The 23,753-nt window shown below is 45.5% G+C and overlaps 1 protein-coding gene across 6 annotated transcripts in view; it reads right to left on the bottom strand.

Moving 5' to 3' along the window:
* LOC138761518 (glutathione hydrolase 1 proenzyme-like) overlaps positions 1-8,480 on the bottom strand; it is a 99,874-nt gene extending 91,394 nt beyond the window's left edge. For 4 of the 6 annotated variants that reach the window (XM_069933785.1, XM_069933786.1, XM_069933780.1 and 1 more), the window contains exons 1-3: positions 8,362-8,480; positions 6,341-6,480; positions 3,715-3,888 (exon numbers count right to left, since the gene is read on the bottom strand). In XM_069933785.1, the coding sequence (XP_069789886.1) occupies positions 3,715-3,887 (173 nt within the window). In that variant the 5' untranslated portion in view covers position 3,888; positions 6,341-6,480; positions 8,362-8,480. Of the gene's footprint in view, positions 1-3,714; positions 3,889-6,340; positions 6,481-6,970; positions 7,161-8,361 lie in introns of all 6 variants that reach the window. The other 2 variants (XM_069933781.1, XM_069933782.1) reach the window with 2 other exon arrangements.
* Positions 8,481-23,753: the final 15,273 nt, after the last annotated feature.

Genomic DNA, 23,753 nt, shown 5'->3' with positions numbered 1-23,753 from the left:
GAGTCTTCTAGCCTTTTAGAGAATCAGCAAGTTCCGTATATGTAATTAGTAAGCCTTAGACAGAATTAGTTAGTAAGCCCTGAGAGTCGGGAAGGTGTGAATAAGGACAATGACATACTGCAATCCACTGAAGAGGTACTGGGCTTCTCCTCAAGGAAAAACAAGGACTGGTTCGTCGAAAACAACCAGGAAATCCAGGAGCTGCTGGCAAAGAAGCGAGCTGCCCACCAGGCTCACCTTGCAAACCCGTCCTGGCCAGAGAAGAAACAAGCCTTCCGTCACGCATGCAGCCATCTTCAGCGCAAACTCCGGGAGATCCAAAATGAGTGGTGAACTAGCCTCGCCAAACGAACTCAGCTCAGTGCGGACATTGGCGACTTCAGGGGTTTTTACGAGGCTCTAAAGGCTGTGTACGGCCCCTCACCCCAAGTCCAAAGCCCGCTGCGCAGCTCAGACGGCAAAATCCTCCTCAGCGACAAGATCTCCATCCTCAACCGATGGTCAGAACACTTCCAATCTCTTTTCAGTGCCAACCGCTCAGTCCAAGAATCCGCCCTGCTCCAGCTCCCTCAACAGCCCCTAAGGCTAGAGCTGGATGAGGTCCTCACCCAGGAAGAGACATATAAGGCAATTGAACAACTGAAAAGTGGCAAAGCAGCTGCCAAACTGCATGAGTTTTTCAAGCTCTGCTGGGACCAAGGAAAGCTGCCTCAGGACCTTCGTGATGCCATCATCATCACCCTGCACAAAAACAAAGGCGAGAAATCAGACTGCTCAAACTACAGGGGAAATCACACTGCTCTCCATTGCAGGCAAAATCTTCGCTAGGATTCTCCTAAATAGAATAATACCTAGTGTCGCCGAGAATGTTCTCCCAGAATCACAGTGTGGCTTTCGCGCAAACAGAGGAACTACTGACATGGTCTTTGCCCTCAGACAGCTCCAAGAAAAGTGCAGAGAACAAAACAAAGGACTCTACATCACCTTTGTTGACCTCACCAAAGCTTTCGACACCGTGAGCAGGAAAGGGCTTTGGCAAATACTAGAGCGCCTCAGATGCCCCCCAAAGTTCCTCAACATGGTTATCCAACTGCACGAAAACCAACAAGGTCGGGTCAGATACAGCAATGAGCTCTCTGAACCCTTATCTATTAACAATGGCGTGAAGCAAGGCTGTGTTCTCGCACCAACCCTCTTTTCAATCTTCTTCAGCATGATGCTGAAACAAGCCATGAAAGACCTCAACAATGAAGACGCTGTTTACATCCGGTACCACACGGATGGCAGTCTCTTCAATCTGAGGCGCCTGCAAGCTCACACCAAGACACAAGAGCAACTTGTCCGTGAACTACTCTTTGCAGATGATGCCGCTTTAGTTGGCCATTCAGAGCCAGCTCCTTAGCGCGCTTGATGTCCTGTTTTGCGGAAACTGCCTGAAGAAAACTGAGGTCCTCCATCACCCAGCTCCCCACCATGACTAGCAGCCCCCCCCCCCACATCTCCATTGGGCACACAAAACTCAAAACAGTCAACCAGTTTACCTATCCCGACTGCACCATTTCATCGGATGCAAGGATCAACAACGAGATAGACAACAGACTCACCAAGGCAAATAGCGCTTTTGGAAGATGACACAAAAGAGTCTGGAAAAACAACCAACTAAAAAACCTCACAAAGATTAGCGTATACAGAGCCGTTGTCATACCCACACTCCTGTTCGGCTCCGAATCATGGGTCCTCTACCGCCATCACCTACGGCTCCTAGAACGCTTCCACCAGCGTTGTCTCCGCTCCATCCTCAACATTCATTGGAGCGTCTTCATCCCTAACATCGAAGTACTCGAGATGGCAGAGGCCGACAGCATCGAAACAACGCTGCTGAAGATCCAACTGCGCTGGGTAGGTCACGTCTCCAGAATGGAGGACCATCGCCTTCTCAAGATCGTGTTATATGGCGAGCTCTCCACTGGCCACCATGACAGAGGTGCACCAAAGAAGAGGTACAAGGACTGCCTAAAGAAATCTCTTGGTGCCTGCCACATTGACCACTGCCAGTGGGCTGATATCGCCTCAAACCGTGCATCTTGGCGCCTCACAGTTCGGCGTGCAGCAACCTCCTTTGAAGAAGACTGCAGAGCCCACCTCACTGACAAAAGACAAAGGAGGAAAAACCCAACACCCAACCCCAACCAACCAATTTTCCCTTGCAACCGCTGCAACAGTGTCTGCCTGTCCCGCATCAGACTTGTCAGCCACAAACGAGCCTGCAGCTGACGTGGACATTACCCCTCCATAAATCTTCGTCTGCGAAGCCAAGCCAAAGAGGGAAGCCCTGAGAGTTGGGAAGGTGTGAATAAGGACAATGACATGATGGGACACTGACAGGATACCCCCTGGTCCTCCAATTTCACAGAAACAGCACGTATGCAGAGAGGATTGCCTAATGCCAAACTCATCCAGGAGGCAGAAGAATGTAAGGGGGAGGGTACTTCTATACTGAAATAAACCGTATAAAAGTTGAGTGAGCCCCAGTGTATGTGTGTATTCCCAGGGTAAGGGGACGCACCCAACTTTGCATTGTTGTACAATAAATGTTCTTTGTTCTCAATTTTTGTCTCGAGCAAATTCTGTAAAGGTACTTCTGTTTCTAACATGGCCATCAATGAAGTAAAAGGTAAAATTTGGTTTCAATTTGGAGTCATCTTGAAATGATCCGAAGAGCAATTAAAGGGCAAGGTTCGAATTTGAACGTTGAGGATCACTGATAGTGTTTGAAAGACATCTTTCGAAAATGTTTTATAAACTTGGGCAAGAACACGTGAACCAAAGAGGCATCACCAATTTTACGTTTGTCACATTGAGGATTTGAATCTGAATAAAAAAAATGAAATAATTTAACTTTGGATGTGTGTACTCTATGGACCACTTAAATCATAGCAAACAGTGTTGAGCACTAAAGGAGGTTGTATTAATCAGATCATAAATAAAGTCCCACACCTCATCCCAGAATGAAAGATTGAAATCCTGTTCCCAATCATTCCTGATTTTAACTAACAAGGCTATTCTTAAATCAAGCAGACTATTGTAAATAAGAGATATTAAACCGTTAGGATAAAGTTGTAAATCAAAATGTGTATCAAGGATGTTTCCCTGAGGGATCCACGAAAAGTCAGGGATCTGAGATTGGACAAAATGTCTAACTTGTAAATATCTAAAAAAAAAGTGAGTGTTTGGCAAGTTCAACGACTGTCAGTCGTTCAAAGGAAGCAAAATTGTTTTGAATAAAACATTTAATGCCCAACCTGTGCTGGTTATTGAAGACAGCATCTTGCAAAGAAGGTTGAAAAAGATAATTAGATATAGTAGGGCTGGAAAAGCTCAGAACCCTTTAAAAAACACTTTGTAAATTTAAATTTAAAGAATTGTAATTTATTGCAATTTTTCACCTGTAATGCACCATCCTGCTGTTGCAAAACAACAAATTTCATGACACATGTTCTAGACAATAAACCTGATTCTGATTCATTCTGTTCTATGCATTTGTAGTTGACAAGCCCCCCACCATCCTCCACCAACACACCCACCCCCGGCATGGCAGTAGTGAGTAAGATTTCCAGTGCATCTGTAAACTGCAGTGTATACGACAATAACCCTGTTCTCATTGGCAGCAGGGGAGGTGTTGTGCAGAGGGAAGGGCAGGCCTCTAAAACTCACCTGCCGATAACTGAACACCTCGCTGCATCCGTAGCCACGGCAGCCCTTGTGTAGGAGTGGGCCGGCGAGTGCCAAGTCCTCAGCCCAAAGTACAGGCCCAGCGACAAGGTGAGGATCACCACCATGGCCAGCACCACGGCCAGCACCACGAAACATTTCCTTCCATGCTTCATGCTGGAAGGAGCAAGAGGCAGGTGTCATCCCTGTCCACGGCAGAGAATGGCGTTGGGTGCGCAACCAGATTATGGAGGGAAGTGATCGAGAACGGCGGGAGGCAGAAGAGGGATCTGGTCAGATCAAGCGAGAGGAGACGGGATTAAACCAGCCAAACCCTTACGCTTTACTGGGTCGATGTCAGGACGGCATGGTTGATGTAGCGGTTAGCGTAACACCTTTACAGCACCAGCAATCGGGACTGGGGTTCCAACTGAATGTTTGAATGTTCTCCTCGTGTCTGCGTGGGTTTTCCCTGGGGGGCTCTGGTTTCCTCCCACCATTCGAAAGGTTAATTGGGTGTAAATTGAGCACCACTGTCTTGGGAGCTGAAATGGCCTGTTACCCTGCTGTATGTCTACAGTTAATTTTTTTTTAAATTTAAAGATGATTCCTCCAGTGGGAGGGGTTAGAAGAGCTCCAAAAAGGAAAGGTCATCCATGTTGAGACACAGAGCCTGTCAGCCCACAAGCCTGTGCTGCCAAATACACACAGGTAACTAATTAAACAACAACCCCACCCCCAGCCATACGCTTTGAAGGGTGAGAGGAAACTACAGCACCAGGAGGAAACTCACGCACACACAGGGAGAGCGTGCAAACTCCTTACAGACAGCGCGGGATTCAAACCCAGCTTGGGAATGGATCTCAGAATTTGTAGAATGCCACAGAGATGGTTGTTCAGAATGACTGGTTAGTGAGACCATGAGGGGATCGCCTGCACTGGATTGGGGGCTGTGTAATGCACCAGAGGTGATTAGAGATCTTAGAGTAAAGGAACCATTGGACAGTGATCACAGTACAAATGAGTTCAATTTGAGATTTCACAAGGAGAAACTAGTCAGATATGTGGGTATTTCAGGGGAGTAAAGGGAATTACAGTGGCATGAGAGAGGAACTGGTGGGATATTTTGGTTGATGTGGGCAGGGACATTTTGGTTGATGTTGGAAGGGGGCACAGGTAGGGAAGACAGCAGGAATGGATGGAGCTTCTGGGAGAAATGGGGATGGTACAGGATGAATACAAGATGTCTCAACTGTGGCTGACAAGGTAAGTTGGTCAACTGTCAGCAAGAGAGAGGGCAGACAAGGGAGCAAAAATTAGTGGGAAGATGGAGGATTGGGAAGTTTGTAAAAACTTGCAGAGGTAACAGAAAAACACAAGGAGGGAAAAGATGAAGTTGGAAAGTAGTCTGGCAAATAACATCAAAGGGGATAGAAAAAGCTTCTTCAAGTGTCTAAAGAGTAAAAGAGAGATGAGAATAGATGTAAAATGACACTGGGGAAATTGTAATGAGATGGCAGAGGAAGTGAATGAGTGTTTTGCATCAGTCTTTCTTGATGGAAGACACTAGCCGTGGGCCCGATCTCGAAGGGTATCAGGGAAGGGAAATGAGTGCAGTTATTATTTCAAGGGAGAAGGTGATCAGAGAGTGGGATGGTCCGCAGCTGGATACTTTGCCCTGTCCAGATGGATTGCACTCTCAGGTAGTGAAAGAAGTAGCAGGAGAGATTGTGGAGGCAATGATCTTTCCGGAATCACTAGATTCTGCCAAGGTCCCGGAGGGCTGAAAAAATTCACAGATGCCAGCCCACTATTCCAGAAGGGAAGGAGGCAGCAGACAGGAAGTCAGAGAGCAGTGAGCCTGGCGTCAGTGGTTGGGAAGACATTGGAGTTGGTTGCCAAGGAGTATTCGGAGACACCTGTCAGCATGATATCCTTCAGGGAAACTCTTGCTTGGCAAATCTATTGGAACTCTTTGAGGAAGTGACAAGCTGGCTAGGTAAGGGAGATGGAGTGGGGGTGGTGTATTTGATTTTCAGAAGGCCTTGACACAGTGACAAAATAACAAGATAAGAGCCCACAGTATACCAGGAAACAGACTAGCATGGGGTGAGCACTGGCTGATGGGCAGCAAGCAGACAATCACAATGCAGGGACTGCCAGTGGTGTTTATGTTCCACAGGGGTCAGGATTGGGGCAGCCTCTCTTTATGTCACATGCTAGTGATTTGGATGATGGAATGAGTGGGCGTGTGGCCAAGTTTGCAGATGATACAAAGCGAGGAAGTCATGTAAAGGAAACACTGAGGCTGCAGGAGAACTTGGACGGTTTGGGTGGAGAATTGGCCAAATGAAATACAGTGTCGGAAAGTGCATGCTCATGCACTCTGGTCAAAAAAAAGAGGGGGAGAAAAGTGAAAATATCCAGATGCAAAGGGAGATTTGCAGTCGGTCACAGTCCTTGGCTTTCTGCCGCCTGCCCACCCAGGCACCCAGGCAGTTTTGCCCTCGCTGTCCATCCGAGCCATGGAAGGTTAAGAGTGAGTCAGTGCTCACCTGGAGGGGAGTTCCATTCCCTGCCAGCTCCCAGCCCAGTGTGCTGACCTCTTCCCTGGATATCCCTTACCTACCTCGCGGGAGGTAACGAAGCTCTCAGAGATGACCTGCGCTGCCTCTCTTTGATCCACCTGACCAGTCTGCCTTTCAACGATCCCAAAATCAAGCTCCCTCCCTCAGCTGCAGATGCTGGAAGCTGAAGCAGACAAGGGAACTGTGGTTGGGAGGGAGGGGGGGGGAAATTCAGCAAGTTAGGCAGCATCTGTGGGGAGAGTAGCCCACCCTGCACATGTCAGAATCACAATAAAGAGGCCAGACCACGATGCTGGCAGACCATTTCAACCTTCCTACACTGGCTGACCCAGCAATTCTGTGCCTGCTAGGTCCTGAGCTGTCCTGATGTTGTTTCAATGCCAGCATTATATTGGCCAAATTCCAGCTTTCCCCAGCAACTTAGGTTGATGTGAACGAACATTGCAGCCTCCAACCTCAGTGTGAGCCATTGCCTCGAGAAGGCAGCCAACATCACACAGGAACCCCATCACCCTGGCCACAACCTCTTCTCACCTTTGGTGGGCGGGGGGGGGGGGGAAAGACCAGCCCTTCTAGAGTCCAGAACATAGTCAGTGCAGCGGCCAGTGCAATGTTGTGGCAGCATCAGCGACCAGGGTTCGAATCTGGTGCTGTCTGTAAGGAGTTTGTACCTTCTCCCTGTATATGCACAGGTTTCCCTCCAGGTCCTCTGGTTTCCTCTCACCCTTCAAAACGTATGGGGTTGAGGGTCAATTGGGTGTAATCAGGCAGCACGGACTGAAAGAGCCTGTTACTGTGATGTGTTTCTTTCCACAGCTGTCAGGGTCTTGAACCTCCCTTCGTTACATTGATCAGGGACTGCTGCAAAACCACAGAACAACTATTATTTTAACTGCGATCATTGTAAATGTAACATTTTTTTGGTATTTATTGACTTTTTAAATTGAATGAAATATACTAATCGAGTTTTTGTAACCAAGTACCTATTCAACTGCAGCAGGAAAGGATTCTGGTGGATGTGCACATTGTTCACTGCATTGGACAAGAAGCCCATTATCATCTGCCCTCCTTCAGGAACACAAAGGCTTTTCATCCGGAGGATGGAGGGTGTGGGGAACGGGTGGCCAGACGAGGTGCTTGAGGCAGGCACGAATGCAATGTTGAAGAAACGTTTGGACGGATACACAGATAGGACGGGTTTAGAGGGAAATAGGCCTAACGCAGGCAGGTGGGACCAATGTGGGTGGGACATTTTGGTTGATGTGGGCAGGTTTTATCCACTGAGGTTAGGAGAGATAAAAACTATAGGACACGAGTGAAGGGTGAATGGGGAAAAGATTAAAGGGGACAGAAATGTGTGCATTTAAGGAACATTTGGACAGGTATGTGGACGGGAGGGATATACAGGGAGGTCAGTGGGACTGGGCAGAATAATAGTTTGGCACAGACTAGAAGGGCAAAAGGGCCTGTTTCTGTGCTGTTGTGATCAGTGGTTTAATGTTGAGCTGAAGGGCCTGTCTCCACACTGTCTGACTCTAGGCCCTGGTCATTTGTTAATCCCAAGCACACCCATTGATGATCCGCACCACTAGCCCTCCCACTTGTAAACAGCTGCCTCTTTCTTCAGTCCAATATTCCACTCAGCATAGCCTAATTTGATGTACTTTTTTCAATTTAGAGACAGTCCCTGACAGTCTACAGCCAATTAACCATATAACCATAACCATATAACCGTTTACAGCACGGAAACAGCCTACCAGCCTGATACATCTTTGGAACCAGAGACACAGGGAGACCGTACAAACTCCTCGAACCCCAGTCGCTGATGCTGCGATAGTGTGGTGGTAAAAACGGTGCAATCTGTCCCAGCCACGTACTGGGAGAAAGCTTCACTGTTCCTTTCATGCAACCTTATCCACTTCCTCTGTCAGTCATGCCCCAGAATTTCATTGCCCAGTGAACTACATTCAACCTGGACGATCAACAAACCTTGCAGTTCCATTTCCATTATTTGGCTCCTGTTGAATGAGCAAATTAGGCTACATTTTTAAAAAAATGTTACCTTCTGTGGTTGAAGTTTTCAATCAGAAAATGATCAGCAAAGTTTCAGTGAGTTTCAAAAGAACAAGCAAAGCCCATCTGTGGAGCACTTGGTTCCCAGCAAGGGACTTTAGCACAATTAAATTGTAATGCCAGATCAAGATGAGAGGATGTCTTGTAAATTTAATACTGTTGACAGGAAATGTTAATTTTTAACAAAGGAGGTTGAAGGTTGAAGGGAAAGTGCAAAGTACTGGTATAAACAGATGCTTTATCTCAGGAAGCAACAAATCTTCTGAGAAACAGAGGACTCAGTAATAATGGTAAAGTAGAAAAATCTGTATTTACAGAGACAGTCCCTGGTACAGTACAGAGAACCTGGGATAGAAACATGAGCCACGGGTTAGGCCCTGGTCCAGTAATACAGACCCTGGATGGGAACATAGGCCCAGAGTCAAGCCCTGGTACAGTACAGAGACCCTGAGAGGGGAATATGGGAACAGAGTCAGGCCCTAGTACATTAACACAGACCCTGGTCTGGAAACATGGGCCCAGAGTCAGGCCCTGTTACTGTAACACAGACCCTGGTCTGGGAACATGGGCCCAGAGTCAGGCCATGGTACAGTACCCCTGGGATGGGAATATGGGCCCAGAGTCAGACCCTGGTACAGTAATACAGACCCTGGGATGGAAACATGGGCCCAGAGCCAGGCCGTGGTCCAGTAACATAGACTCTGGGATGGGAACATGGGCCCAGATTCAGGCCCTGATCCAGTAACACAGACCCTGGGATGGGAACATGGGTTCAGAGTCAGGCCCTAGTCCAGTAACACAGACCCTGATCTGGGAACATGAGCTAAAAGTCAGGTCCTGATCCAGTAATACAGACCATGGGATGCGAACATTGGCCCAGAGTCAGGCTTTGGTTCAGTAACACAGACTCTGGTCTGGAAACATGGGCCCAGAGTAAGGCCCTGTTACTGTAACACAAACCCTGGTCTGGGAACATGGCCCCAGAGTCAGGTCCTGATCCAGTAACACAGACCCTGGTCTGGCAACATGGGCCCAGAGTCATACTCTGGTACAGAACAGAGACCTTGGGATGGAAACATGGGCCCAGAGTCAGCCCCTGGTACTTTAACGCAGACCCTGGTCTGGAAACATGGCCCACGAGTTAGGCACTGGTCCAGTAACATAGACCCTGCGATGGGAATATGGGCCCAGAGTCAGGTCCTGGTGCAGTAACATGGACCCTGGGAGCCAGAGAGCATGCAACCAATAAAAAATTGGTGGCCATAGCCATCATTGCCCTTTGATTCTTGCTGCAGAGTCTTAAGTTTATTCATTGCCTGAGTGAAGGAGCCATTTGGAATGTTGGTGATAGGAATAAAGGTACAACATTGTTTTCCAAACATGACGCAGACACATCCTTCTTTAGCCATTAGCCAGTCCAAAGCCTGTCAATTCTGCCATGTCAAATTGCTTGTCGCATCGACCTGCTCTCCTAGGGCATTTAGTGCATCATTGGAATAACTGATAAATCTCTGTTGGTTATAATAAATATAGTTAATCCATTCAGCCTTCTTAAATACACCAATTGCTGGTGTGAGAGATAAGTAAAACTGATATAAATATATGAAGATGAGGAAACTAGTATAGATATATGTGTAATAAATAAAGCCAGTATGAATAGGATAAGAATAGACAATAGAATGTAGGAAGTAGAGTTAGTCTGAATAAGGTAAGGGTCTTCTAGACTTAGACAGAATTAGCAAGTTCTGCATATAAGATTGTAGCCCTGAGAGTCGGGAAGGTGTGAATTAGAACAAAGGCAGGTTTGTGAATAAGGTCAATGACATGATGGGACACCGACAGGATATCCCCTGGTCCTCCAAGTTCACAGAAACAGCACGTAGGCAGACAGGATTGCCTAATGCCAAACTCATCCAGGAGGCAGAAGAATGTAAGGGGGAGGGTATTCCTATACTGAAATCAACTGTATAAAAGTTGGGTGAGCCCCAGTGTATGTGTGTATTCCCAGGGTCAGGGGAAGCACCCAACTTTGCATTGTTATATAATAAATGTTCTTTGTTCTCAATTTTTGTCTCGAGCAATTTCTGTGAAGGTACTTCTGTTTCTCACAAATGGAGGCTCGCCTGGGATCCCACTCCCTCCACTGACAGAGTGCCCGACGACGGGGGTAGGTACACCTGGGTGATTCAGCTGGACTCACGGACGGTGGGTGACTGGTCAGTGGATGAAGCGAGTGATATCCGAGAAGAGGCATTGAGAACAAACAATGGGAGGACGTTAAGGAAGCGCACTAGGAATAGCTACTGGATCCCGGTAAGAGGAATTTTACTTACCTGTTAGTATGGGAGGTGTGAGTAGCATGGAAGATAGTCCTAAGAAAGGATGGGACGATCAGATAACTAAGCAAAGTCCGTTAGGATTAATGCTATCTGATTGGGGTGCGGGGAGAACCCGCGGGAAAGACAAACTGACCATGGTCAGGTATTGCTGTCTGGAATGGGTTAAAAGTCCGATAAAAGGGAATTCGGTATATTGGCCAAAGTTCGGATCCGATGAGGACTGGATGTGTCAAGCATTGAACATCTGACTCTATCAAAACCAAAGAGATAATCTTGAGAGCAGGGAATATGCAGCCTGCTGGCTCAGTGGATCGGTTGATCAACAGGTTTTGAATGAAAAGGAATGCAAGGACAAGAAGGATGAGGAACCTTTTGTACCTGAAACACAAGGATGGGATGTGTTACATTCCCTTCCTCCACCTTATGCTCCTCCTATGCCGGCTCCTATCTTTCCCCTCTCTCCAATGCTCTACCCTTCTTCACCTTCCCCTCCTCCCCCACAGCTAAAGAAAGGAGAAGAAAGTAGGGGTGGTATGATGACCCGTTCACAAAGTACTAGATTATCACCTCTATTGACGAGAGGGAGAAGACTGGGACTCAGAACAGTGTGAGACCCTCTGGGAAGAAAGGGCAGAACCCTTTGATTCATTTCCCAGAGAGCAGGAAGCTAGACATAATGAGCCAGAAATTAATTGGTTGAGACCTCTACGGGAAGTTCCCATGGGAGGGGGTCTCGATTTCGTAAATGTGACCCTGACTAGTACGGAGGTGCGTAACTTTAAGAGAGAAATGACCTCCCTGATAGAGGATCCTCAGGGATATGTCGAACAATTAGATCAATTTTTGGGACCAAATATATATACATGGGATGAGTTAACATCGATCTTTAGGGCTCTGTTCACTTTAGATGAACGTGGGATGATTCGCCAAGCAGGGATTAGAGTCTGGGATAGGGAACACCAAGGGGGACCAGAGGCGGTACCTGGGGAACTTAAATTCCCCCTGGCAAAACCAAATTGGGATAAGAATACTAATGATGGTCGCACATTAATGGAAGAATATAGGGTTAATCTGTTAAAAGGAATCAAGGAATCTGTTCCAAAGGGACAGAATTTTAAGAAAGCATTTGAGGTTCCCCAAGGTCCCGAGGAGACCCCCTCTGCATTTCTGAATAGATTGCGCACAGCCATACAGCAATATGGGGGTCTGGATGTAGAATCCCCAGCGGGTGAACAATTGGTATTAAAGGGCTTCGTTACAAACTCAGCCCCAGACATTAGAAGGAAATTGCAAAAGACTGAGAATTGGCATGAGCAAGGAATAACCCAGCTTCTACAGATCGCACAAAAAGCATTTGTCCAGAGGTCTGAGGATAAGCAGAAAGGAAAGGCTAAGATTTTGATGCAGGCAGTCAAGAGAGTAGTGGAGGAACAACAAGGAAAGGGTAGGGACTCTGTGCCAGCTCCTGGACATTGGGAGGAGTTCCAGGAGTGGGAGAGGAGAGACCAGAGCAGGGGCAAGAGTAGAGGAGGATTCCGGGGACGACGACCATTCCTGGGACCTCGTGGTAATCCCGGTAGGAATTGGGAAACAGGAGCATTAGTTTGCTACCATTGTAAAAGGAGGGACATTTTAAGAGAGAATGCCCAATGCAAACCAGGGAGATGCAACCTTACGCACTGATGTGTTGGAATATAGGGGTTAATTAATCATAGAAAATATGCTTATGTACTATTCAGTTTGTATACATGAATTCAGTACTATGTCTTTTTCTTTGGCTTGGCTTCGCGGACGAAGATTTATGGAGGGGGTAAAAAAGTCCACGTCAGCTGCAGGCTCGTTTGTGGCTGACCAGTCCGATGCGGGACAGGCAGACACGATTGCAGCGGTTGCAAGGGAAAATTGGTTGGTTGGGGTTGGGTGTTGGGTTTTTCCTCCTTTGCCTTTTGTCAGTGAGGTGGGCTCTGCGGTCTTCTTCAAAGGAGGCTGCTGCCCGCCAAACTGTGAGGCGCCAAGATGCACGGTTTGAGGCGTTATCAGCCCACTGGCGGTGGTCAATGTGGCAGGCACCAAGAGATTTCTTTAGGCAGTCCTTGTACCTTTTCTTTGGTGCACCTCTGTCACGGTGGCCAGTGGAGAGCTCGCCATATAATACGATCTTGGGAAGGCGATGGTCCTCCATTCTGGAGACGTGACCCATCCAGCGCAGCTGGATCTTCAGCAGCGTGGAATCGATGCTGTCGACCTCTGCCATCTCGAGTACCTCGACGTTAGGGGTGTGAGCGCTCCAATGGATGTTGAGGATGGAGCGGAGACAACGCTGGTGGAAGCGTTCTAGGAGCCGTAGGTGGTGCCGGTAGAGGACCCATGATTCGGAGCCGAACAGGAGTGTGGGTATGACAACGGCTCTGTATACGCTTATCTTTGTGAGGTTTTTCAGTTGGTTGTTTTTCCAGACTCTTTTGTGTAGTCTTCCAAAGGCGCTATTTGCCTTGGCGAGTCTGTTGTCTATCTCATTGTCGATCCTTGCATCTGATGAAATGGTGCAGCCGAGATAGGTAAACTGGTTGACCGTTTTGAGTTTTGTGTGCCCGATGGAGATGTGGGGGGGCTGGTAGTCATGGTGGGGAGCTGGCTGATGGAGGACCTCAGTTTTCTTCAGGCTGACTTCCAGGCCAAACATTTTGGCAGTTTCCGCAAAGCAGGACGTCAAGCGCTGAAGAGCTGGCTCTGAATGGGCAACTAAAGCGGCATCATCTGCAAAGAGTAGTTCACGGACAAGTTTCTCTTGTGTCTTGGTGTGAGCTTGCAGGCGCCTCAGATTGAAGAGACTGCCATCCGTGCGGTACCGGATGTAAACAGCGTCTTCATTGTTGGGGTCTTTCATGGCTTGGTTCAGCATCATATTTAATATTTACCTCATGGTGAAGGGAAAGAGTAATGTAAGTAAGGGGCAGCCACAGTATGTAGCAAAGTTGGCTGATTACAGTAGGTTTAGAATTGTCTGGTCCCAAAATACAAAAGAGAGGATATGTATGAAACAATTTAGTAGGAATGTTAAGGCAAAAGGAGGTGTTGATTAGCACAAACAAAAAGAATCCTGACAGAGACTGTCAGAAACAAAGAGAATGGAATCAGTAAGAAGCTAAGACAGAAGGAGGTGTTTAGTACAACAGAAGAATATGGCCAGATGAGAACAAAGAAATAATTAGAAATATCTGGGGTATGAATTGATTTCTGATCAAAACAACAGGATATTCTGACCTTGAGGATTAAAAAAAATGGGAGCTATACACCCCAGATAACTGCAGAGCAGGAAATTACTTGTGATAAATCTTATGCAAGAAATCTAGCAAAGGAAGCCAACTTTTGTTCTGTATGATAAGGTTGAGCTATATAAACTGTAGAGACTGGACAGTAGAGGTCAGTCTTCGGGAATACCTCACTGTGCAGGTGACCTATGAACTAATGACTGAACCAGAGCTCTGTTAACTTTATTCTTATGCTGTGTAATAAACTGATTCTCCTATCACTTCGTTTAATGAACACGCTGGACTCAGACGACACATAGACTAAATTAAGGGTAGGGTAAAGCCAGAGTCCGAAAGATAGAAGCAGATTATGAATAGGGGGGGGTCACGGTTCTCAGTCAATACACACCGTGAGGCTGCATGGAGAACCATTGGTAAATTTAAGCATAGGACCCCACAGTGACAAGATTACCTTTTTTTAGTAGATTCTGGGACAGTCCGGTCTAGTATTTTACAACCACCCGAGGGTGTTAAGATAGAGGGGACATTAATGATTTCGGGAGTAGGAGGAAGAGACTTTACAGTCCCTGTATTAAGAGATGTAAGAATACAAATGGGAGAAAAGATAATAAGAGGATATTTTACTAGTTCCCCAAGCTGGAGTTTGTTTGTTAGGACGAGATTTACAGGACCAATTGGCTATCGGCAGACCACAGGAATCAGGTATCAGGGTTCAATTGTATGTATTAAGCGAGGAAGATCGAGAACTAATAAATCCTGGAGTATGGGCAGAAAGAGGCAATAGAGGAGTGTTAGATATTCCTCCCCTCCAAGTTACTTTAAAAGATTCTGAACAAGTAATTAGACGAAAACAGTATCCAATTCCTATGGCTGGCCGAAAGGGGCTGCAGCCAGTAATTGACCAGTTGGTGAAAGATGGTATACTCGAACCTTGTATGTCACCTTTTAATACCCCAATTTTACCTGTCCAAAAACCAGACGGTACCTATCGATTAGCACAGGACTTGAGGGAGCTGAACAAAATTATTCTCACCCATCACCCGGTTGTACCTAATCCCTATACAATAATGGGTAAAATCGATCCCCATACTAAATGGTTTAGTGTGATTGACCTCAAAGATGCTTTCTGGACCTGTCCATTAGCAACAGGGAGCAGAGACATGTTTGCCTTTGAATGGGAAAATCCTTTTACTGGACGCAAGAATCAATACCGGTGGACGGTCTTTCCCCAGGGCTTTACAGAATCACCAAATTTATTCAGCCAGGTCTTAGAACAAATACTAGATGAGGATCTTCGGAGAGAGAATTGACAGTTGATACAATATGTTGATGATTTGTTAATTACGAGAAAAACTTATGAATTAGTTAAACAGTATACTGTTGAACTTTGAATTTTCTGGAGAATAAGGGTCTCAGGGTGAGCAAATCCAAATTACAATTTGTTCAATCAGAAGTTAAATACTTAGGTCATCTGGTAAGTCAGGGAACTAGGAAAATAAGTCCAGAAAGGATACGTGGTATTCTACAGATTCCCCCTCCAAAGAATGCCCAAGAACTTAGGAAATTCCTTGGTTTAGTGGGATACTGTAGAATCTGGATTGAAAATTATTCTAGCCTGGTCAAATTCCTCTATGATAAACTCACGAAGCTGTTGTCTGGACAGAGGAAGAGATTAAAGATTTTAACTTGGTGAAACAGCACCTTATCAGTGCCCCAGTGTTGGCTTTACCCGACTTAAATAAACCATTTGACCTATATACCAATGTGAAAGGAAGTGTAGCCACCGGAGTACTAACACAAGAGAGGGCAGGCTGTAGACAGCCAGTTCCTTTTCTGTCAAAAGATTTAGACCCTGTTTGTCGTGGTTGGCCGGAATGTGTGCAAGCCATCGCAGCCACTGCTATTTTAGTTGAGGAAGGACGAAAGATTACGTTTGGTGCCCTGATGATACTTCACACCCCTCACACAGTCCACAATATTCTCTTACAACATGCTGGAAGGTGGCTCACAGACTCTAGAATTTTAAAATATGAAGCGATCCTAATGGATAGGGATGATTTGACCCTGATTACAAATAAAGAACACAATCCAGCAGCTATCTTGGTTTCTCCAAATTCTGACAATACCATAAATGAGTTAGAGCATGTATGTTTAGAGGTAATAGATTTACAGACCAAAATTAGAGAGGATTTAAGTGATGAGCCTTTACAGGAGGGTGAAAGGTGGTTTATTGATGGATCTTCCCGTTGCATTGATGGCACTCGCTATAGCGGGTATAGTGTAGTGGATGGGAAAGAAGGAGTGGTGATTGAAGCCGGTCGCCTCCCCAGTCATTGGTCAACACAATCTTGTGAATTGTATGCCCTCTGTAGAGCTCTCCAGGGTCTAGAGAACAAGGTGGGCACTATCTACACGGACTCAAAATACGCTTTTGGTGTAGTGCACACTTTTGGGAAGATCTGGAAAGAGCGGGGAATGATAACTGGAAAAGGACAAAAGTTGATCCATGAAAACTTAATTGTCCAATCTCTAGATGCTCTTACATTACCTGAGGAAATAGCTGTAGTTCATGTACAAAGCCATCAAAGTGGTGACAGTCCTGAAGCACGGGGGAACAGACAGGCAGATGCAGCTGCCAAACAGGCTGCGCTCACAGAGAAAATAGACATGCAGCTGTTACTGCCCACCCCACTTGAGGTTAAAAAGACTCCCATCTTTTCACGGGAAGAGGAGGTTTACATGAAAGACCAGGGAATGCGTCAAACCGTTGGTGGGTTGTGGTGGACGGCAGAAGGACGTCAAGTACTGAACAAAGCCTTGGCTTGGCAAATTATTGATCAGCTACACCAGCAGACATTTGGATACTTTTGTACGATCTTTTCATTGCTCAGGCATATATACTATAGCCAAACAAAGTGCTCAGGGTTGTCCAATCTGTCAGAGAGTAAATAAGAAAGTTATGCGCCGGGTAATGCCTGGCGGTCGCGATATAGCTGTATGCCCATTTCAACGGATACAAATTGACTTTACAGAATTACCTAAGATAGGGGTTTACAAATACCTCCTGGTGATGGTAGATCATTTCACACGATGGGTTGAGGCTTTCCCGACCCCTAATGATCGTGCCAGCACCATTATCAGGATACTACTGGAGTCTGTGATTCCACGATATAGTATGATTCAAACCATTGACTCAGATCGAGGTACACATTTTACCTCTCAGGTACTCCAGGGTGTGTGCAAAATACTCGGAATAGACTGGCAGCTACATACCCCATGGCAGCCCCCAGAGCTCAGTCCGTGTTGAACGAATGAATCAGACCTTGAAAAATCAGCTCACTCGACTTCATGAGGAAATTGGCCTCTCCTGGATTAAATGCTTACCCTTAGCTTTAATTAGGACTTGCACAGCTCCTCGTAAGGACCTTGCTGTCTCACCATATGAAATGATGTTTGGTCTTCCTTACATGGGATTCCACACTGATACCCCTATCCCTGAGGCTAATGACCAGTACATATCTAAATATTTACAGGGACTTTCTACTTCTCTCCATGACTTATGACAGAAGGGTTTATTAGCTCAAACCCCACCCCTGGAGTATCCTATTCATTCTATTAAACCTGGTGATTGGGTATATGTAAAAGCATGGCAAGATCACCAACTAAAACCTGTCTGGGATGGCCCCTATTGTGTACTTTTGATTACAGACAAGTGCGAACGAAAGAAAAGCGATGGAGCCACATCCAATTAATTAAACGAGCTGCTGAACCACAGACTAACGACATTGATAATCTACCCTCCACCTGGCGTGCAGTCCTTCATCCTTCTGATCTGAAAGTTACACTACACCGGGAAAAAGTGCTGTAATGTTGTTTTTACCATTTGCTGTTTTATTTACTTGTTAGTTCCCAATTTTTAGGAAATCACCAAATTGCTCACAATGTATTAAGTCCTCCTGGAATAAGGGCAGCAGAGGTGACAATTATTTACCATAGACAGGGAATATATAGACAGGGAATATATGTGTATAATCATAATGGGGAATGGGTTAATATAGGATCCCAACATGGACCAGGGGAACAGAACGACTCTAGAAGAGTAGATTTGATTTGTATTTTGGCCTCTACAGATATTAAAAAGAGTTTTAAAGGGATAGCACAAAGAAGATGGTGGGACAATGACAGACAGAATGTTAGTCAGGATTGTACATGTCGCAGAGATAGAGTGAATACATATGCTAATGTTCGCAGACAAAGCTGCAACTCACAGGTTAAGTGATAAGAAACACCGCTCCCCAACTTGGTCTCCTGTAAAGCATCCTTTGGGTCACACAGACATTCGGAATGTTAAGCACCACCTCGGTAAGGGGAGTTCCAGCTGTAAACGACGTAAGCTGCTCCAGAACATCACAGCTGCTTGGCATTTAAATCGTTTAATCAGACTCCAGCCTTGGAGATCATCACCGAACAGACAGCAATGGCCCTGAATTTATGGGCTGAAGAAAGACGACAGATACGAGCCACAGTTCAACAAAACCGCCTGGCTCTCGATTACTCGTTGGCTGCTGAAGGCAGCGTTTGTGAAAGACTGGTTAATGACAATGCTCACAACGGTCAGGCGGTTAAAGACACTTCTTCAGGAGTTCGAAAATCTTCCCATGCCCAGGTTCAGACTTGGCAACCTCCATCCAGTGTGGGATGGACTAGACTTTTTAATTGGTAACTGGAGTCTGATACCCACAGCCCTTATAGCAGCTGGACTCGCTATTCTGGCCATTATGGTGCTCCCCTGCCTAAAGACTTGTGTGCAGTATTTAATTCAACGGACCCCTCGTCAGATCACTATAACCCAAAGGATGTATGTTTCCCTAATTCTGTCTGATGATGCTGAGACTGCAGTTCGTTTACTGACCAGCTGGGAAAAAGACCAAGTTTACAAGTAATACATTCCATTTGAGAAGTCATGAAGCATAGCTAAAAGAAAAGTGAGGATTGTGAGAGAAGTAAAACTGATATAAAAATATGAAGATGAGGAAACTAGTATGGATATATGTGTAATGAATAAAGCCAGTATGAATAGGATATAAGAATAGATATTAGAAGTAGGAAGTAGAGTTAGCCTGAATAAGGTAAGGGTCTTCTAGCCTTTTAGACGGAATCAGCAAGTTCGCCAGTATGAATAAGATAAGGATAGATAATAGATAATAGAATGTAGGAAGTAAAGTTAGTTTGAATAAGATAAGGGTCTTCTAGCCTTAAGACAGAATTAGCAAGTTCTAAGAAGGTTGTAGCCTTGAGAGTCGGGAAGGTGTGAATTAGAACAAAGGCAGGTTTGTGAATAAGGACAATAAGGACAATGACATGATGGGACACAGACAGGATACCCCCTGGTCCTCCAAGTTCACAGAAACAGCACATAGGCAGACAGGATTGCTTAATGCCAAACTCATCCAGGAGGCAGAAGAATGTAAGGGGGAGGGTATTTCTATACTGAAATCAACTGTATAAAAGTTGGGTGACCCCCAGTGTATGTGTGTATTCCCAGGGTAAGGGGAAAGCATCCAACTTTGTATTGTTGTATAATAAATGTTCTTTGTTCTCAATTTTTGTCTCCAGCAATTTCTGTTAAGGTACTTCTGTTTCTCACACTGGGATGAAAGCTTCAAAACCTGCAGCTATCTCATTTCTTGCCTTATATTTGTTGGGTATGCTGCGTGAGTCACCTATGGCATTTATATATATTCTAGGGTCCCCAAGGTATTCTCGTCTAGTTCGGTGATAAGGAGTCAAGTCTGGAGGAATCAATATCTGATGCATTAACATTACCCATGCACATTTGCCTATCCAATTATACAGGAGAGTATCCCTAAGGTCTCCGCCATAATCCCACCACAAGTCTGCCAAAGGTTCCTCTCAGGACTTTCAAATATCAAAAGGAGAAGGTGGCCATCTACCTTCCCCTTATTTATTTTGCTTTTTCCATTCCTCAAAGCCCCCTGAAACATCAAAAGTTGTTTCACACTGGCCTTTAAAGTGTCCGACCTTGGCCTTAGCGCTACCATTTCTCAGATAACACCCAAATTTCATCCCTGGTGCGAGAATTGTGTTCTGGGGAGGAGTGGTGACATTGACTGTAGCCCAAGGATGCATCCCTTTACATTTCTGCATTAGGGTTGTTGTTATATCTGGAAGCTTGATAGATCATGAAATACCATGCGCACAGTACCGACGTCTCCGAGTTGCTCATCCACTCCTGGCAAGTCTTGTTATTATAAGGGGCTGGGAATTTCATTCATGGGGGACTAGCCATAGTGTAAACATAACAATCTGATCTTCCCACTAAGGCGGCTGTATAATTTGCCCACTTATGCCACCCATTTGTCTGCTGTTTCGAAATAGTTTCTGCTTGTCTCATCGCACTATCAGTGCTTTCGAATAGGGTTGCGATCATGCAGCCAGCAAGCCACAGCATTCAAATCGTCTTCATCCTGAATTAATCGAGGTCTAAAAGAGATCATAATAAACATTAGTCTAACATTTCTACCACTCAAGCTTATTATTAAATATTTCTGCTTCATCCTTCATTATCAAACAAAACACTGTAATATATAATTCTGTAATTATTCAAAGCTTATACTGGTACATTATTCACCTGATACTGTAAAAATATAACATTACTCACCTGGTTCCATCATAAATTAACTCCTTCCTTACATAACACATGCACTACAGTAGAGGCCTTGTTGTCTCTTGCTGGGAAGGCCTCAACCCATCTACTAAAGCAATTCTGACAGCTAGGTAACTCAATAAATTCCAGCTGCATTGTATCAAATGGTCCTTCTGGCAAAGGAGTTTGACCAACCTGGCAAGAAAGGCCTTTACCTGGATTAAAACGGGCACAGGTGAGACACCTACCACTAAGTACCCAGGCTGCCAATTTAGAGCCAATTGACAAGTTTGCCCGGCTGGAGTTACCCAAAGCTCAAATACATCATCATAATAACAAGCGGAACATTTCCACCACTCAATTTCTCTATCAGAGGCGTCCCTCTGGTGGAGTCTAATCGCCTGGATCGAAGATATGAGGCTCGCTGAGAAGGACTCACATTGCACTAAATCTTTGGGGACCCAATCCTGATAACCCTGTACTGCAGCTTCAGCTGTTTTACCTGTCGCCTTATTAAGCTTAGAAATCACATCTTTGCCATGGGTATGTGCTGCAACTTGAAGGATAGCTACCCTTTCTGGGAGTTGGATTGCTGATAACGAACTCTGAACCATTTGTTTATGGGAAATGGGGGTCCCTGACAATGTTATAAAGCCCCGATTTTTCCACAACTCTCTATAATCATGTGCCACGCCGAAGGCGTACCGGGAATCTGTGTAGCTGTTTACTGACAGGCCCTCGGAGAGAATGCAAGCATTCTCTTGCTTGAAGAGCTCCGCCTGTTGTGCTGAAGGAGCTCCTTCCATAGCAGTGGCCTCCAAGGTTTGTCTATTGTGTGTCTTGTACCTTCTGAGTCAATGTAAGAACTTCCATCAGTGTAGATTGACAGATCAGGGTCTTCCAATGGGTGATCAGTCAGGTCCTGTGGAGATAATCCTCCGAGCTGAACATTCTGTAAACAGTCGTGCTTCAGCTCCTCCATCTCCTCTGGTGGATGCATCACAAAAGTGACTGGATTAATCGTTGTTGCTATGCAAAAGGACAGTTGAGGATTATTAAACAGTGCTACCTCATATTTATTTTGCCTTGCCATGGTCAAATGTTGGATCTGTAGCTTTCCCAGCAAGGCTGTCACCGAATGTTCTGTATAATCCACTATATGCTGTTGGAGTGTCAGGTTGGTGGTGAGTTGAAGAGATAAATAGATAGCCGCCCAGATCCGAGTGCAGCATGGAAAGCCCAGTATTGATGGCTCCGACTTTGAGGAGAAGTAGTCGGTTGGTTGAAAGGAGTCACCATGCCTTTGAGTCAAGATTGCAGTGCCTTAATGGAGTCTTCCTCCTGCTTGGTAGTTGAAGCCACTTCTTCTCTGGTCACTGACTCCAACCTTCCACCGAGCCTTATCCATCTACCTTGCTGGCTCAACTCATGATCAGACATCTCTGTGAGAGGAGCTGTTTGCTCAAGGTCTCCAGCCCAACAGACAACCTCTTCTCCATCTTTACACTACAAACTGTCTTCTTCTTTAAACTGTAAACAAATTGGTATCTAGCATTGTCTCTTTAAAAGCATTTGTGACTGTCTTCATTCTGTGTTCAGTAGTATTCTGAATAAACTGGCTGCGTCATCTCTTCTGGGCTTCCTGCCAATTTGCCTGGATGGTAGAGCGGTATCTTATGTTTTTCTCCCGAGTTTTCTTCACTGAGGCTTCAGCTTAAATGTGTTTTAACAAAAGCTTCTAGAATTTTCCACAGACTTTCTTTAAATCTTAACTTCTTTGTTTCAGTGGTCGGATGATTTATCATGGCTCTGGGTTCGAGCACTAACAGGATCTGAAAATACTTTGGGTACTGCTGGCACAGAGGGGAATGCTGCTGGGAGTCTAGATACAGGCGGATAATATGCTAGTGGTGGGCCTTAAGGAAGTCCATCCTACATCCTCCCAGGAGTCACTCGTCTCTCACTCCTCCATCAGCCTTAGGGTTTCCATTTGACTACGTCGTCTTTATTTATCCTCCAATACCGGAGGTTTTTCCTGCCTGCTCTTTGCTTTTTCCTGATTTTTTTTTGTCTTGTTCCTTTTTATGTGCACATTCATTCTGGAGGACTTCTACAGGTTTTACTGCCCACCCCCCCCCTTCTGTCAATGGGATCCCCAGTTTTATGGCGTTAGTCTGCCAACTTGCAAGCTTATCTTTTTCTTTTCTTTCTTGTGCTAACAGGCGCCACTTTTCAATTACTTCTTTATCATTTGTGGGTCATTTCCAGATTAACCGTTGTGCCTCTTTAATCAATTCATCATCCCAAGTACCCCTCAAACGGCCAGCCTTCTCTCCCTAATCTTTTATTTAATGCCCCAGAAACTTGAGCTCCCCGAGCTCTCACACTGATGGTCCCTGACCGGATGAGATCCCTGAACTCTTACCCGAGCTCGCGGAGCTCCTTTTCAACCACGGTCTCAGACTGTTGAGTTTCCTGAACTCTTAACTGAGCTCCACGAGCTCTCACACTGACAGTCCCAGACTGGACGAGTTCCCTGAACTCTTACACTGATCCAACCTTTCGCCGATCACCCTTAAATTCCGTCAGAACTCACAGACTCTGGTTACAGAAACATGCAAAATATCCGGGTTCAGAGCAGGGAAAACAGAGAGAATAAGATATACTCAGTCCGCGGGCCTCTCCCTGATCTGCACCAGGAACCCTCGCTTCGTTCCGTCCACTGAAGATCTCATGAGTCTTTGGAATCCCACTTCTGACACCAAATGTGCTCGCACGAAATGACTGACTTCAACTACAATATTGGTTGGATCATTCTTTAATCTGCAGATTGGGTTACTTTCATTCACTGCTTCTACTGAAATGCCATTCAGGAGTCAGTGACAAAGTCCCCCCAAACAGCTATAATACATTCTCTTTTATGCTGGTCCGTAGCACACTGAATAATGTTACACCAATCAGAAAAGACCTCATCTTTTAATATCCAAGTTAGTTCCTCACATATACAAAGTATCTCTAAGTTAGTATGCTTGCTGTATCATATTTTACCAATCATAAGACCACAGCTTATCAATACCTGGTAGCTAGTTTCTCGCATTTGCGA

The sequence above is a fragment of the Narcine bancroftii genome, chromosome 4 (genome assembly GCF_036971445.1).
Source record: "Narcine bancroftii isolate sNarBan1 chromosome 4, sNarBan1.hap1, whole genome shotgun sequence".
Lineage (NCBI taxonomy): Eukaryota > Metazoa > Chordata > Chondrichthyes > Torpediniformes > Narcinidae > Narcine > Narcine bancroftii.
Note: the sequence above shows the minus strand (reverse complement) of the source record. Positions and strands in the feature narration are given on the sequence as shown.